This window comes from Corticium candelabrum, chromosome 7 (genome assembly GCF_963422355.1).
Source record: "Corticium candelabrum chromosome 7, ooCorCand1.1, whole genome shotgun sequence".
Classification (NCBI taxonomy): Eukaryota; Metazoa; Porifera; class Homoscleromorpha; order Homosclerophorida; family Plakinidae; genus Corticium; species Corticium candelabrum.
In genome coordinates, this window is record NC_085091.1 from 3,396,059 (window position 1) to 3,411,687 (window position 15,629).

Genomic DNA, 15,629 nt, shown 5'->3' on the forward strand with positions numbered 1-15,629 from the left:
CTGGGCTGGTTGGGGTGTAGCCATGTTTGAGACTAGATAATTCACTAAAACTTCTAGATAGCTTTGAATCAATGATTTAGACAAAGTTGTGCATGCTAGCTCAAAAGAAAGTGCTTAAGTATTTACACATATATATAATTTACTATTTGCAAATCAAAATATATATAATTACTCTGTAGACTAAAAATTAAGGTGAGGCATAACGACACATATGTAAGAACAGACAAACTACACTAATCAACTTATTACAATCAGTTTGTCTCCATCATTTACTGGAACGTTTGTCGCCATTTGGTAGTTCTAGCGGCATGGTCTTCGCCACTACGACCCCACTGGTAACTTTGAGAAACTTCGATGCAAGTTCTGGGACGTATTTCTCTAGTCTCCATCCGGTTGAACTCACCCAAACTATAGCTCAACAAACTCTAGTCCAGTTGTCGGGACGGTGGATTTAGATAGTTTGTGGAGTTAGGATAAGCTCAACTGGAATAGATTGTGGAGCTATAGAGTAATTAACCCGGGAGAGGTCCACAACTTCAACCGGATTAGGTTGTGGAGAAATCTATCTATACTAAGTTCAATATTTCTTCTTTCACTCTTCGGCACAATAAACAACTTGGAACTCTAGTTTGTCAATGGTATAGCTCGATTTGTAGACTATCAGCTACCGTTTTCGTCTGTTCACATTAACAATATCCTAATACTAGATGGGCTTTGGCTGGAGAGTCTGCAAGAGACAAACAATGCAGTCGCAGTGGCGTAGCTATGGGGGGCCTGCTGGCGGCTTGGTCCCCCCAAAAAATTCGGCTACTTTTTAAATTTTGATCCTATAGTTTGCAAATTGCAACCAATGTTTTCAAATTCTATATTTAGCTAGCCGTTAGCGATTGTTAATGGCGCTGGTTACAGTAATATTAATTAAATCGTTTCTATTTTCCGTGAAGTAAATTGCCTAACCCTGTCGGCACAGGCCATCGATCAACATTAGCGCGCGTTCTTAATGCGACATCTTGGCTTTCCCTAAATTATGCAAATTTAAGAAAACAGTCTTCCCGGAAGCGACACGGAAAGGACTCTATATTATCTTTCTTTAGGTCTAAGTGGTAAGTCAGTCATAGTTCATTGCCTATAGGTTTTAATTCATGCATATGGGGCAGTAGGCGTCTAGTTGCTGATCATACGCTGCTGTTCTACTTCGTTTCAGCTCGCATTGTACAGATGAACAGAGGAACATCTAGTGTCAGACGACGATCTTACACCATATACGGTTTCTACATTTCTACCGGCGGTATGGTGGTCGGTACAGGGAAGCAGCTCAATGCATCCGCATGGCTGTCTTTGAACCCTTCGTATTGCAGATCATACTGATATCCTGCCAATTTCAATGCGTAACAGCGCATACTGCATGCATATGATGCCGTGGCTGGAATACCTTTCTCTGCCTTGAGTAAACCCAACAGTGGTTTGTGATCTGTGAGCAACGTGATGTTGATCCAAAAACATACTTGTAAACTAAATAGCAAAGCTAACCCTTCTTTGTCAATCTGCGAATATTTCTTCTCTGTGTCATTCAGTGAGCATGAGGCGAATGCAATTGGGCGCTCGCTCCCATCCCCGATCTTGTGTGATAATACGCTTACCAAACCATATGGTGAGGCATCTTTTCACAAGCCAACAGCAAGTGCTTGACTGGATCACAGTGAGCAATACTGTCGTAGATATCAACTGTCGCATTGCTTCTTCAAAGGCCTTGCTCTGCTTCTTATTCCATTCCCATTTCGCTCCCTTGTAAACTAACTGATGTAAGGGTGCTAAAATGTTGGGCAAGATTAGGCATATCGGTTATATGTATTGTACATATAGCAAAGCAGAGTGGTAAATATACAACCTAGCTGGCGACGAGAACGAGATTATAGCTGAACATGAACTAAACCCGGAACAGGAAAGACAGCAAGCGACTCTGCAAGCGGAATCGGATTTCTCGCGACTAGTCCTACCATGCAGTCAGTCGCTTCGAAGAGTACGAGGCGTCGTCCAAAGAATGAGGAGTCTATCAGGAAAGACTAGAACAGTTTCTTGTCGCGGACGGGATCGCACATGAAGATGTACACAGAAAGCGCGTCATATTGCTAAATTATTGTGAAAAGGCGACATACCATCTGATTCGGAGCCTAGCCTTGTAGCACCTCAAACACCAGCCGACACACCGTACGTGACACTCTGCGACAAGCTGCAGAAGCACTATAGCCCAATACCAACAGTGACGGTACAGCGATACATACACATGTTCACAACAACCAGGTGAGGAAATGGCAACGTTTGTAGCTAAATTACGAGAGATAACAGAACACTGAGGTGGAGTCAGACTGGAAGAACAACTGCTCGACCAACTCGTGTGCGAAATAGCAGATGAATGTATGAAGCAGAGGCTATTCATTGATACGGCGCTCACGTTTAGAAAGTAACGGATATTACACGTGGCATGGAAAACGCACGAAAGAAGGTGGAAGCAGTTCATGACACTACTGCAAAACTAGGAGAGGCGGCAATACAAATAGCCAATAAAGTCACAGTGAAGAAGGAGTCTGTAAAGTTGAGAAGGACACCCTGGTACAGATGTGGCGAGACCAGCCATTCAACAGAAAAGTGTCGTTTCAAGGACAGTGAATGCCACTCATGCCGGAGAGAGGGCACATTGCAAGGATGCGTCTCTCTAAGAAGAAAGCAGAACAGGCAGGCAAGATCGCCACGAAGACAAGACACGGAAGGTAGAGAAAGAAAGCCAAGAGGAGTCGGAATCAGAGGAAGAGAAAGCATATTATGTGAATCACACGACAAAGGGATCAAAGAATAAAAAAGACCCCTCACAGTTCTGATAGTAATAGAAGATCGAAAACTAGATGTGGAGTTAGATACTGGGGCATCAGTGACCCTCATTTCGGAAACAACTTACAACAACAATGGTCAAATGGAACAAAAAGCTCTGAAATCGAGACGAAAGACGATACATACCTATACAGACGAAGTGATTCCACTGTTGGCAGAGCTAGAAGTCAAAGTGAAATCAGGTCGAGAGAATGCATGGAAAGGTTACCCTACCGCTCATGGTGGTAAAGAGAGAAGGTGTCAGTCTAGCTCATAGGACAAGACTGGCTGCAGGAAATCAACCTGAAATGAAAAAAGATTTTTCAAAATATTATCTATGGAATACATCAAGTAGTGAGGGGACACAAGAATCTTTCAAACCGGGCCAGAAGCAAAAATTCGTAGAAGATGCAGCATTTAACCCCACGTTTTGCAAGGCCAGAAGAATACCTTACGGTTTGCGAGAACGGGTCGAAGATCAGCTGAAACGATGAGAAGCTAAAGGCATCATCACCCCCGCTACTCAGTCTGAATGAGTGACACCTATACTTCCGATAATGAAGCCGGACAGATCGATCAGGATCTGTGGAGACTTCAAACAGACCATCAATAGGGCAGCCCGGTGTGATACCTATCCGATTCCGACTGTGGAAGACTTATTGGCAACCCTTTCAGGAGAGAAATACTTCTCAAAGCTAGGCATAAGTCAGGCATATAATTAAGTAACGCTGTTAAACGCTTCCAAAAAAATACACCACCATCAACACCTCAAGAAAAGCTTACGAGTGCGCTCGATTGCCATTCGGTATCGCATCAGCAGTGCTGAAGAGAATACCACAAACTAACAACTACTTGGATAATATTATAGTAGCGACACAGTCAGAGCAAGGGCATATGCAGGTTCTGGATAACGTGCTCAACAGGCTGAAAGAGGCGGGTTTTCAATTGAAGAGAGAGAAGTGCACATTTATGACCAGTTCAGTCACCTACTTGAGATAATGCATTGATAAACCATTAATGTCAAATTGGAGAAAGAAGCGTCGGAACAAAAAGATGTGGCAGAATTTCGAAGCTTTTGGGGCTAATACACTACTACACTAATCTACTTATTCATTACATCGAGTACATACATAAAATTTGGTAAAAATGAAAGCTGTTGAAGCACTATAGTGCAAACCCTCCGCATGCCGTAGCGTTGCTGCTTGACTGTAATTATTCAGAGTCAATTAGAAGAGCGCGAGAAACAGATTGACATCAGGTCACGTATTTGCCTCATTCAGCAATCACGTGTATTACACCTTGGCCTATCAGGTCGGGCGCAAGCGTGAAAAAGAGACGACATCCGGTCACTTTTGTCTCCATCAGTGGTCACGTGTTACGTACGTCGTTGCTTAGCAGTCGGTCGGTGTGTCTGTCTGTCGGTCGGTCACAAGTACGTACTTCAAAGCGTTACTATTCATAGTTTTTCACACGTCGGTAACTACAGTGCACATTAAATACGCACCAAATACACATACTATAGACAGAAGGCACCCATGGTCTAGTCTATTAAATGTTTGTGTTTGTGCTTGTTTGTCAAATATTTATCTAGTTTGTGCATCAATCTAAGTAGAAAGAGCATAACGACGAACTAATGAGTTTACCATAAATATTGTACGACCCTTAAAAACCTAGCTAAAGTATCTCTTGCATATTTAGCTTTTTGTATTAAGTTTCCACAAAGTGAATCAAAAGGTACATCTATCGTTTTTCCTGCACATTTGAAGCGTCATGGTCAATGCACGTATCCAGTATGTCTCAAACCTATTGGTGCCTCGGTCCAATTTCCATCTTTATCTCTCGACAGTTGAAAAAAAATTATAAAGAAGTTTTTGACCCTCTTGGCCCTAACACCCATAATGCTCAATCACTGAGATAGCATTAGTTTAGGGCTAAAATCATTAGAGTGCGTTCAAAGACGAATCTCTCCTTTTTGCTTTGGCAGCCAGTCTGCCTGTCCGTCCGTCCCCATCTGTCCGTCCGTCCGTCCATCAGTCAATCCGCTAGTCCATCGTCAGTCCGTCCGAAAGTTCTCTCGCCCGCCCGATTGCGTGGCCAACCGCTTAGCTGCCTGCCTGTATTGTGCTGACAACCTGACGTCATATCACGCGTCCTTAATTCCGTAAAACTGGACAACTAGTACACTTAGTTTGAACTACCAGCGTCGCACGGTCTTCGTAAATACCAAAAAAAAGACCTAGCTTGGCAAACATACTCAGTCGGTGTTCTCAGCAGCACATTAGTCAGAAACAGACGACCATTCTCTTCTCTAGCATTGTCAAGTAGGCTCGGTCGACCGACGGAAAACCCCTGAACCACCGGTGCGGGACATCCTTGTATAATACAGTTGAACTGAACATCACTCCCTTAATCAACCGTCTTGGACTTCGGAGCAACAACTGCTGTGGAACGCACCACGTCAACCCTAAGTTCTGCCGTATCGTTCGCTAAGAATGCTCCGAAAGTAGTCAGACATCTGTAAGTTCCGTTATCAGAAACAGTGACGGTAGGAATGACAAGCCGTCGACCATCGTCCCTCACAAAGTCGTCAGAGACAGCAACGTCGTTGACCGTCCAGCTGCGAGAGACTCCACTCAGTCTTGTCGCGCAATTCAACTTCGCCGTCTGCCCTGGACACAACTGCGGTCGCGCCGGAGTCACCTCCACGACTATCTCTACACACAAACTCGAGCTCGCTACACACTGAACGCAAATCTAATAAAAATCGAAATTCAGCATACGTAGTGGTCAAACAGTCAACATCGCAAACGCAATGACACGGCGCCCCAGAAAATCCTTAGCACTACACCTATAAATTCCTCCTTCCCCTCTAACAGAGGCGTAAACGACAGAACGTTTCCCTCCACAACTGCATTATTCGGTAGAGTCCAATGGCCACTAGTGCGACTCCACACAAACGTGTCAACCGTTCCTTTCCTCACCATGCATCGAAAGATGGTGTTCACACCGGCCATCTCATCGCTAGGATAAGGTAAAATGAAAATTTTGGGACAAGCAATTCCGAATATGCAAACACAAAACTCTTTTAATACACCATCGACATAACGATAAAAGCGAAACAGCAAGTGTTATTTAGCACCAATTTTTGACGTTGGTGTTGGTTCAACTGCACGCAAGTCGGCGGCAGCACTTCGATGACAAACGGCGACGGCGTCGAAAGTTTTCTAAGAAGCTCTGTAGTTGGATCAATTACTGTCATGCTCACTGTAGCTTTTCCGTAACGTCCGGTAGCTGTTCTTGACTCGCATGTGTATTGCCCTTCGTTCTCAAGCGTAACGGAACTAAAAACCAGCTCGTTTCTCTCACGAATGCGTTCGACGGAATCGGACTCCAAGTGAACGAAGGGAGATCGACGTTCGACACGATGCAAGCGAAACTTGCCTTGTTGCCCACGTTCTTGGCGCTCGAAATGGGAAAAATAGTCACATCAAGATCTTTGACCACGCCAGAGTAACACTGTTCTTCCCGTGTAGCGGCACGAATCACAACACAACTGGGCTTTCCATTGGTGCATCTGCATTCCTTACAAGTTCCATTCAATTGCTCCATGATCTCTTCCACTTTCACCTGAACGAAAGCTTTTGTAAACACTTTGCGAATGTCTGGGTCGTTGGTACGCAACAGTTTTAGATCCCACGCTGCACCTTCACGCGCGAAAGCCATTTCGACGTAATCTTCATATGTGCTCTCGTATCCGCTCTCCGGAAAGCCTCCCCTCAGTTTACGACCGTCTGCGATGTAAGCGTTGTTCTTGCTGTCCAAACCAAGGGCCCACAGTTGTCTTCCGTTCTCAGAGACTTCAAACGAGTGTTTGATGACAACGTTAAGCTTCGCGCCTGCCAAAGTCAAACGATCGAGCATTGCTCTGTATGTCAGAGACTTGTCTAAATCATCCCTCTCTTCATCAGTAACGAGAATAAATTGTCGCTGTTTCTTCTCTTTCTCTAAACACCAAACTATCAAGAGCAAATGCCATGGCGGCGTACCCGTCTTCATTACTCCCCCTTTCCGCAAGTTTATCCACACCCGCAGCAAACTGTGAAGGAGTACCGAAAGCAGGATCGGAGCCAGAACTCAATTCAATAATTTGTCCCCTTGCTAAAAGCGGATCGGGATTAGCGAATCCGATAAGAGCGTCTCGATTCGGTTCTTTCACACCAACTAACTCCCCTCTTAGACTGTCATCGAGCACCTTTACCGTGTCTTTGAGCCACCTGTGCTCAGCCGTCATAGAACGAGATTCGTCGACGATAAACACGACGTCGGCCGACCCGCGTCCTTCGTTTGGATCGCGCTTCGTCAACGTAAACACGCGAATCGACTGCCCAGACGGAACGGTTCTGTTAAACACGCACGAGGCTAAACGAATAAGAAGAAGAAACGATACCAAATTCTACGACACAAGCAATTATCAAAATCAAAATTGAGCAATACCTTGACCATTTATAGGGCAATACCCAGCATAACAGCTTTGGGACTGAGACAAAGATGGACAACCGCTTCCTCTACATTGCTGCGTGACCCTCACACTTCTGTATCTGTACTGGATGCCACTACCGCAGCTACCATTCGTCGGCAGGCACAAACCGTAGCCGGTCCACGAGTTTACCTACAAACACGCCAAACAGAACTCGCGCAGCCATCCGACGTAAATGATTTGCGTTTGCAAACCTGACAATCGCGGTTGACGTATCGATAGCAGGACTGAATCTCTCCAGTAGTTGGGCTACCACTGCCACTGCAACTGGGCTGTCTCAGAACAGAGCGAGACCTTCTTCTCTGCCCTCTGCCACACAAACTGCTGCATGTACTCCAGCCGGACCATCCCGACATGATGCAGTTGAAGCGTTGGCATCCCACTCTGTTGCAAGGACGGTTGCTATATTATATACGTTATCAACCTCAACCTCAGCGACCATCTACTAACCTACAACGTCGCGACTTTAATAATTTGCTGCAGTTTCGTCCTCCACACTGACTCTGCCGGCTAGAAACCGATGACAATTCGATCATAATTCGATAATAAAATCTGATTTGACTAACCTGACGTTTCTCTGACGGTACCGAACACCGTATGATCCGCAAGTGCCACTACACAATCCCCAGCTGCTCCATTCGTTTGCTATCAAACGAAAAAACAAGCATCCGTATATATAACGTTACAAACTAACTTGCAAATAATAATACTAATGCAGTTAACGCCACAACAGCGACCGGTGTAGCAACGTTGCGACTCACGTCGAAGTCTTGAGCAGCGACTGCCTCCGCAAGATGCCCTTCTATTAAAATAAGAAACGCGTGAAGATGAGTAAACTATGTGTGTAACATTTACTACGCCTTGCATTTTTACCTTGCCACATAGCGATTGCGGTACTGCTTGGAGTATCCGCATCCGTTACAGCCAGACCATCTAGTCCAATCGTTCAACACACAACTACACACAAAGCATTTGATGGACGTAAAGAACAAATTGGTATTTTTTGCTCGAGATGTTAGAAAGAGCGCGGTGTGGCACGCGCCAAAGTCTCTAAAATTTACTCCATTGACATTGACAGCTGTAGCATCATTGCCTGTGGCTTGAGCTATGGGAGATCCCCTCCAGCAGTTCCAAATCGATTGAGATTGGCAGTACCTGTACCGGTATCACAATACCACAACCTGTTGGTCGCCGTGCTTCTTCCATAATGGTCATACCGTCCGCTGCTAATGGGTGTAACAACAGTGGCACCATAATCGGTACCGTCGGCTTTTACTAGCTTTCCTCTCACTTCCAATACAGATTTGTGAGGTAACAGGTATTCATAATGCGTTCTCGATTAAATTGTATGCTCCTCATCCTTGTCCATATTGCTAGCATCTTGAGGAAGATAATCGATGCATTCAAGCTCTGTGATTGAGTTGTTTTCGATGGGACGTTCAAACACTTGGAATATTGTGACACAACCTTATCTAGATATACCGTACTTCTCCGATAAAACGCCGCCCTCAAATAAACGCCGCCCTCGAATAAATGTCGCCCTCGTTTAAGCCGAAGCTGAGAGTACAGACAATATATAAACTCCGCCCTCGAATAAACTCCATTTTTCAATGAATTCCAATAAATCCAACATGATTTATTACTCGAAGTTTTGACGGAAAAATCGGTAGCAAGCGTTTCTAGATTACCATGATACTGTTTTCACCACATGACGTCTCAAAGTGTAAAATGCGTACCAGTACGGCAATTTGACCATGACGACCAGACAGTGACTGCGCAGTTGGTCACACTGCAACTACGCCCTCTCTTCAACAAGCTGCTGTCGCCAGAGAGGAGGATTATCTAGAGCAAGAAGCAAGATGCGGTCTAGCTGATAGAGCTGCATTCTAGTGTTGCCAACAAACGAAGAACAAAAATCGTAGATATTTATCCGAAGAGGGAGATACAATGCATAATTTAGAAGAGACTATCGCACGTGATGCTGTTCCAGAGTCTCGTGCATTGATGTTGATGACGACTGTCTGCATATAAGGACTCCGCACGAGTTTTACAACTATCTTACTAATGCCACATCACTTAATTAATTATTAGATTCTCACCTTCCTGTTCTCGGTGTCACGGGTGATATAGTCAAATTTATTGTGTTTAAATAATGTGTCACGTGATTAGTGGATATCATTGCTACTTTATTGCCGTCACAAAGGAAGAACACGAGGCAGATTAGACCGGGACATGACATATACAAAGTCTCTGTGAACAAAATGAACCCATGTCGGGAGTTTAAGTAAACCATTCGTTCCAACTTGATGACGATGATGTAGGAACACACAATAAATTTGCATAGCAAAGTGACAGATGTTGATGTATTGCAAAGATGACGGAGTGATTGCAAATCGAATCTACCAATCAGGCACCACTACAGAAGCAGTTTATGACAATTCTAATGATCTCGGCTGTTATGGTACGTATACCAGTATGTGTGGACTTCCATCAAGCGTTGTCTTTATGTTTTTGGGTTCTAACTCTTTTGTAAATATAACAATGTCTTGATTTTTGTTCAGCATTTTTGTGTATCATATTTTGCGTATAATAGATTGACATAACCTGACAGATTAGCGTGTTTTCCACGCTCAGTAAACATTATTTGCTTAACTGCAGATAAATGTCACGATCATATGGTCATTTTGTTAACAAGCCTATTTCATTGACGAGATGGTCTAGTGACTGAAGCTGAATGGCACTGTTTACAGTGCCAGTCGTACATGCTCTCTTTAACATTATAAGCTACTTCTAATGCCCTTCCTTTCAATAGACTCGTAAATGGACTGCACGTGAATGGTAAGAAGTGCATGACTAACAGCAGTTCATTCCCTATGTCTACGCAACAGCCATGCTGTTAACTGCATGACAATGAGATTTCAGTGTAGACTAAAATATCCAGTTACTATTAGAGAGGCACTCGCGCCATATACTAAAACTTGCTGAATTGAAGCAGTAAGGCCTCTTTGAGGACTCTGATGCGCAGACCCCACTACCTCTATACCACAGCACTACGCATGCCGCTTGTCTGGTAGTCTAGAGTGGACAGCCATTTCTGTAATACTATTGTTGTCGTACATCTACTGCAGTTAACGTTGTACTATTGCTGTTGCGTGTAGCATGCTTGGCAACAGCAGTACAGCAGTAGTAGTACTAGCATACTAGTACAGCAACAATAAGTACAGAAATAGCTGTCTGTTCTAGACCACAAAACGAAGGGGGGCTAGTAGTATAGGTAGTGGGGGTTATAGCTCACTCTCCCTTCCCCGAAGGGTAACGAACGCCTAAAGGAGGTGATTGGCCAGAGCCTCCACTACCTTTACTACTAAGAACTACAACATTCTGAGTGGGTCTGCAGTAGTGTGTAGAGTATGCAGGATCATATTTTGCAGCAACCACCCATGGCTTCGGATCGATAGCACGCTAAGGACCCGACGCATTGCATACAAATTCTCGCTGCGCAGCACCGCAGAGCGCAATTACCTAACCAAAGTAACTGCATTTGTTCTTACTGTCTTCTGTAAGCTGTACCGTCTGCTCGCGTATAATATTGTTTCTGCTGTGTAGTAAGATGGGCATCGAAGTTGACGGTATCTACTGTAAACGTTGAAGACTGCAGACTCCCTGAAGAGGGATAAGTGCGCGTGCACCCGCCCAAACCGTCCCTCCTTACAAACGTGCAATAACAGAAACAAAAGTCTCCGCACCTCTGTGCAAGCGTGAGTGCGAGACGGACTGATTGCATGCCTGCTCAATAACAACATCACTTGCTATATCACGACGTCTAACCTGGGCATTCACTAGGTAAGATATTGGTCACACGGCAAGTTGGCGTTGGTGTGTCCGCGCAAGTACATCTTAGGCAACGTTGCAGTTGGGTCTGCATATCCTCCACGCTGATATCGATAAATGCGTCAGTGAACGCGGTCGCTGTACTGCCTCTCCTCCTCAGCCGATTCAAATCCCAAGCGGTACCATCAGTGGCAAACGCCATTCGAACATAATCATCAAACGTGTTTCCATATCCGTGTCCTACAGATGCCCATGCCTTCTTAGTGTACGTCTCTCGGACTTTAGCAAATCCGTTTCCTTTCGAGTCCATTCCTAGCAGCTTTTCTCTATCCTTGAAAAACTTGTGAGCAACAACAACGTTGAGAGTAACTCCGGCACTATGCAGCCAACCCAACATGTAGTTGTAGTTCGTGGTTGTATTGAATATGTCTCGATCTTTGTCTGTCACCAAGATAAAGTGGGGGGCACAGGCGGATCTCAACTTCAACTTGTCTAGAGCAACAGCCATAGCTGCATAGCCATCCTTCAAAACACCATCCAAACGCAGCTCCTTTAGAGCAGCAACCAATTCCTTAGCGCTTCCCATTTGGCTGGAACTAGTACCAACACGTATAAGAGACGTAAGCCCAAAAGCAGGACGCAGTATTAAATGCCCAAAACCAACGAGACCGTATCGATTTTTCAATGCACCTGCTCCTATGCCGATGCCTCTCAGTTCCCCTTCTAACTTGGGGACTGTCGATTTCAACCAGTTGTGTTCACCTTTCATGGATCGTGACTCATCTACAATGAAAACTACATCCGCGCAAGCCTTCCTGCTTGGATTAGACACGATTTTGTGATACTCAGTTCCCTTTGGCAGGTTCTGCAAGAGATCAGGATCATGGCATTGTTCTAAGAAGTTAACAGTGGCAACGCTTGTTTGTCTACCAAGCGCGTTTTTTGCTTCACATGTGTATACACCCGCGTCTTTACTCGTGAAGTCACGTAAAACAAGACGACCAGATGCAACACCGGCCTTTGACTTTATAGTGATACGCGACTTCAATGGTGGTTTCTTCCCATCTTTTAGAAACGCAATGTCCGGTGTTGGGATGCCCGTAGCCTCACAGACCAACCTGAGAGTATCACCTACCTTCAATGATGAAGTTATAGGTAGACTGGTGGTGAATATAGGCTTGCCTATGCATACAATATACGTCAGCATGTTGCACACAATAAGAAAGAAGACCCTCCAGGGTTGCCAAACTCAACTACATGCAATAGGAATAGCGAATCATGAACATGCCAACGTCAACCGAGAAGGTTGGCGGTGCCGCGCCGCATTGAGAGAATCAGGATCTATTGCATAGAGTGGCACTCCGCGTCTGCGGAGGAAGTTATACTTGTCATTCATATTAAGCAGACCAATCAGACAACAGCTATCGCAACGTGATTTATTGATATCAATCTTGCAGCTCAGATTACTGCGCGTGACATAGTAGGACACGGCTTGTATCATGAACAGAGCAATCTCGGCACAACGAACGTTCCTGCCGTTGTTGCGGCGCGGCACCGCCACAGTTGCGGTGAGAGCGTGCATCATGAACCGGACTTTAACTGACAGAGACACGTTTTTGAAGTAAGCTGGAACACCAGCTGTAATCTATGCGCCTAAACGTTATTTTGACTTTCCATTGGACTAGAAACACGGTTCTACTACAAGATAGAACGAGACAAATAATACTCAAGAGCAAATCTAACTAGATTCAAAACAGAAAAAAAGGAAAACGTACACGTATAAAGGACATAAATAAGACTGATGAGTGAACGACTGAAGTACCATGACCTATATTATGCCTGGTTTATAATTTGACGCTGCCGCTCAGCTGAGCGTCAAATTTCAAAAAAGACCGTCAGCCCAGCGTACAACGTAACGTAGTCAGACGCTGAAATTTATTGATTTACAGTAACATGTCTTGAGCGTAACCCAGCAACGTCTCATCAGCTGCGAAAGTGTTTGTCGTTCAAAGGCCGTTCTTAGAACACGTAAAGCAAGTGCGGCTGCTGTTGCTGCATGTCTTCTTACCAAGATTCTCTACTATTCCTTGTTGAGATCTTAGTCGTCCATGTTAGACAATTGGATCACGTAAGTGAAAGCGCGACGGCCGATAGGTAGGTAGAAACCGGCTATTTCTAGTTTACGTATATGTTGACGCTTGTATAAAGCTCGGATCTAGTCCAAATGTTGACGCTGGTCAGAACGTAGAGCTACATCTCAGCAAAAAGTGTTCACATGCTTACAGTAGAACGCTGACGTTACGTTGGCGTTGCGCTGGGCTGACGCTCGGTTTGCGAGTTAAGCCCGGTTCACAGTATTGACGCTGACGCTCAGCTGAGCATCAACATCAAAGACATCACCTTGACGCAGGCGGCATCCTTTTATGTTGACGCTAACGCTGACGCTGGAATAGGATCCACTTCTATTCCAGCGTCAGCGTCAGCGTAAACGTTGGCATCAACGTCGTACTGTGAATCGGGCTTTACTGTAAACCAGCCCTACGACGCTAGAGTTTTCATTTCTATTTCAGCGTCAGCGTAAGCGTCAACGTCGGCGAAGCCTGGTTTACAGCACGACGCTGGCGACGCTCGCGAAAACGCCGACTAGGTGTCAAAATGCTAAGGCTGACGCTGTGCCATATCATTTGATAAGCGTCAGTGGCGAGCCGCTACGCTCATGCTCATCATAACGGTATACCATGAATACAAAAGTCTGATTTGGATTTCATTTCTTCCCGCAGCAAGTTGTCGCGGAGACGCTTCCACATGTTGGCTGTCTGCTGATAGGAGCCTGGTTTTCTCGATACGTTTTTCCAAGCGTTTTTGTTGCGCCTCGCATCTATTAGCTACCGTGACAGTAACTTGATCTGCAACAAGCAGTCGTACCTCTGATTTGTTGACAAAAGGCACGTGCTTCCGGTAGACGCTGGAGCACTTCCGGTTTGGACACTAGAGTTGACCTTAACTCAACTCTAGCGTCGGCGTGCAGCAGCGACGCTGACGACGCTCGTGACGCGACGTGCGAGTGTTTACAATACGACGACTGCCTGAGCGTCGTCGCTAGCGTCATCGCCAGCGTCCTCCCTAGGGTCGCGAGCGTCGTCAGCGTCATATGGCTTTATCGTCATATTGTATGTAAACCATGCAGGCTTTTAGTCTTCCAACAGTAATTACTTGAGGCTAAACTGTGGCAATGTAAAAGCGTCTTACGTTCTGCTGATCGTCTTGTTGGAGATTGCGAAGTGACTATCGAGGAAGGTTGAGTCGTTCCTGGTTTCTTCGCTTCAATTGTTTCAGCTATCGTTGCCGTCGCTGGCGACATTGCTTCAGTCGTCGGAGGAAGCGTAGACACAAATCTTCGACAGAGACTCGAATCTTTGGCCTGGCCAGCAGAGTTGACTGCAGTGCACACGTACAGTCCAGCATCGTGAGCACCTGTCAACACAAATTCGAATGTGTTTGCATAGTAGGCAGCACCGAGACCACCCGGTAGGAGCCCTCCGTCTGCTCGCGTCCACTTCACTAGCGGCGTTGGTGAACCGGTTGTAATACATCTAAATGTGACTTTGTCTCCATCACGAGTTGTAACGACTTTAGGATCAGTTCTAATAGATGGAGTGACTAGGAAAATTAGAAGAGCGTAAGAAAGGATAGAAAACAGACAGAAAAACGAGAGCGTGTACATGCATGCATTGACAGACATAATAAGACTGTCGACTGAAAAAACTGGACAGTGTGACTTACCGTAAACGATCAGTCTTCCAATGTCACTGAAAACCCCGTCAGACGTTGAGACTCGACATTCATAGTCACCGGCATAACTTGCTCTAATATTCCTCACCGTCAACGTTCTGCCGTCGGACGTCACCATGACTTCACTTCCAACTTGTACTTTACGGCCGCCAAAATACCAGCGTATTCGTAGTTCCTCTGGTAAATTGATACTTCCTGGTATGACAACCCGACAGGTAAAAACGGCCATTTTTCTTTCATCTTTAGTAATTACGTTGGGGTCAACGGCAACTTGTGGCGGCGTCACAGGAACAGGAGTACGAGTTGGTAGGACTATTGTCACATTAACTAAATAGACAAAATTCGTTACTTTTTTGTAGATGCAATAATATAGACAACCTACGCGCGTGTCCTTGCCTATGTGCATGCAAGTGTACCTTGCGTGTGAGTGAGTGAGTGTGTGTGTGTGTGTGTGTGTGTGTGTGTGTGTGTGTGTGTGTGTGTGTGTGTGTGTGTGTGCGCGCGTGTGCTCATGCCTGTTTGCATGCTTCACATCAGTTGCTATATCATGACCTATAACCTGGGCACTTATTAAATAAGATATTGGTCATGCGGCAAGTTGGCG

General features: G+C 45.2%; 1 protein-coding gene across 1 annotated transcript; it reads right to left on the reverse strand.

Moving 5' to 3' along the window:
- Positions 1-4,995: 4,995 nt before the first annotated feature.
- Positions 4,996-15,431, reverse strand: LOC134181693 (uncharacterized). The gene is given in 12 exon segments (XM_062648959.1): positions 4,996-6,879; positions 6,881-7,284; positions 7,360-7,534; positions 7,597-7,786; positions 7,853-7,912; positions 7,969-8,047; positions 8,113-8,204; positions 8,276-8,566; positions 8,620-8,692; positions 11,228-12,415; positions 14,483-14,893; positions 15,017-15,431. Coding segments are annotated over 12 exon segments (3,954 nt in total). The 5' UTR covers positions 15,255-15,431; the 3' UTR covers positions 4,996-6,126.
- Between the last annotated feature and the right edge of the window lie 198 nt (positions 15,432-15,629).